Source organism: Eimeria mitis, genomic scaffold (assembly GCF_000499745.2).
Source record: "Eimeria mitis Houghton genomic scaffold, Emh_scaff5113, whole genome shotgun sequence".
Classification (NCBI taxonomy): Eukaryota; Apicomplexa; class Conoidasida; order Eucoccidiorida; family Eimeriidae; genus Eimeria; species Eimeria mitis.
In genome coordinates, this window is record NW_013573409.1 from 3,488 (window position 1) to 3,694 (window position 207).

The window sequence follows — 207 nt, forward strand, 5'->3', positions numbered from 1 at the left end:
CGCCTTCTCCCCGCTCCCCCGCCCCACAATCACCACCATCACCACCATCCCCCTCCTCCCCGTCCTCAAAGCCGCATCAGCAGCAACCCTCATCATCATCAGCAGCAGCAGCAGCAGCAGGACAGCAGCAGCAACAGCAGCAGCAGCAGCAGCAGCAGCAGCAGCATCATTCCGTATCACTAAGTTCTTCTCTTTCCTGCTCTCCCC

At 60.4% G+C, this 207-nt stretch overlaps 1 protein-coding gene across 1 annotated transcript in view; it reads left to right on the forward strand.

Annotated features, from left to right (window-relative positions):
• EMH_0079930 (uncharacterized protein) overlaps nucleotides 1-183 on the forward strand; it is a gene marked incomplete at both ends in the record, with an annotated part of 3,280 nt that extends 3,097 nt beyond the window's left edge. Inside the window, one exon of the mRNA XM_013500195.1 lies at nucleotides 72-183. Within this exon, the coding sequence (XP_013355649.1) occupies nucleotides 72-183 (112 nt within the window). The remainder of the gene's footprint in view (nucleotides 1-71) is intronic.
• Nucleotides 184-207: the final 24 nt, after the last annotated feature.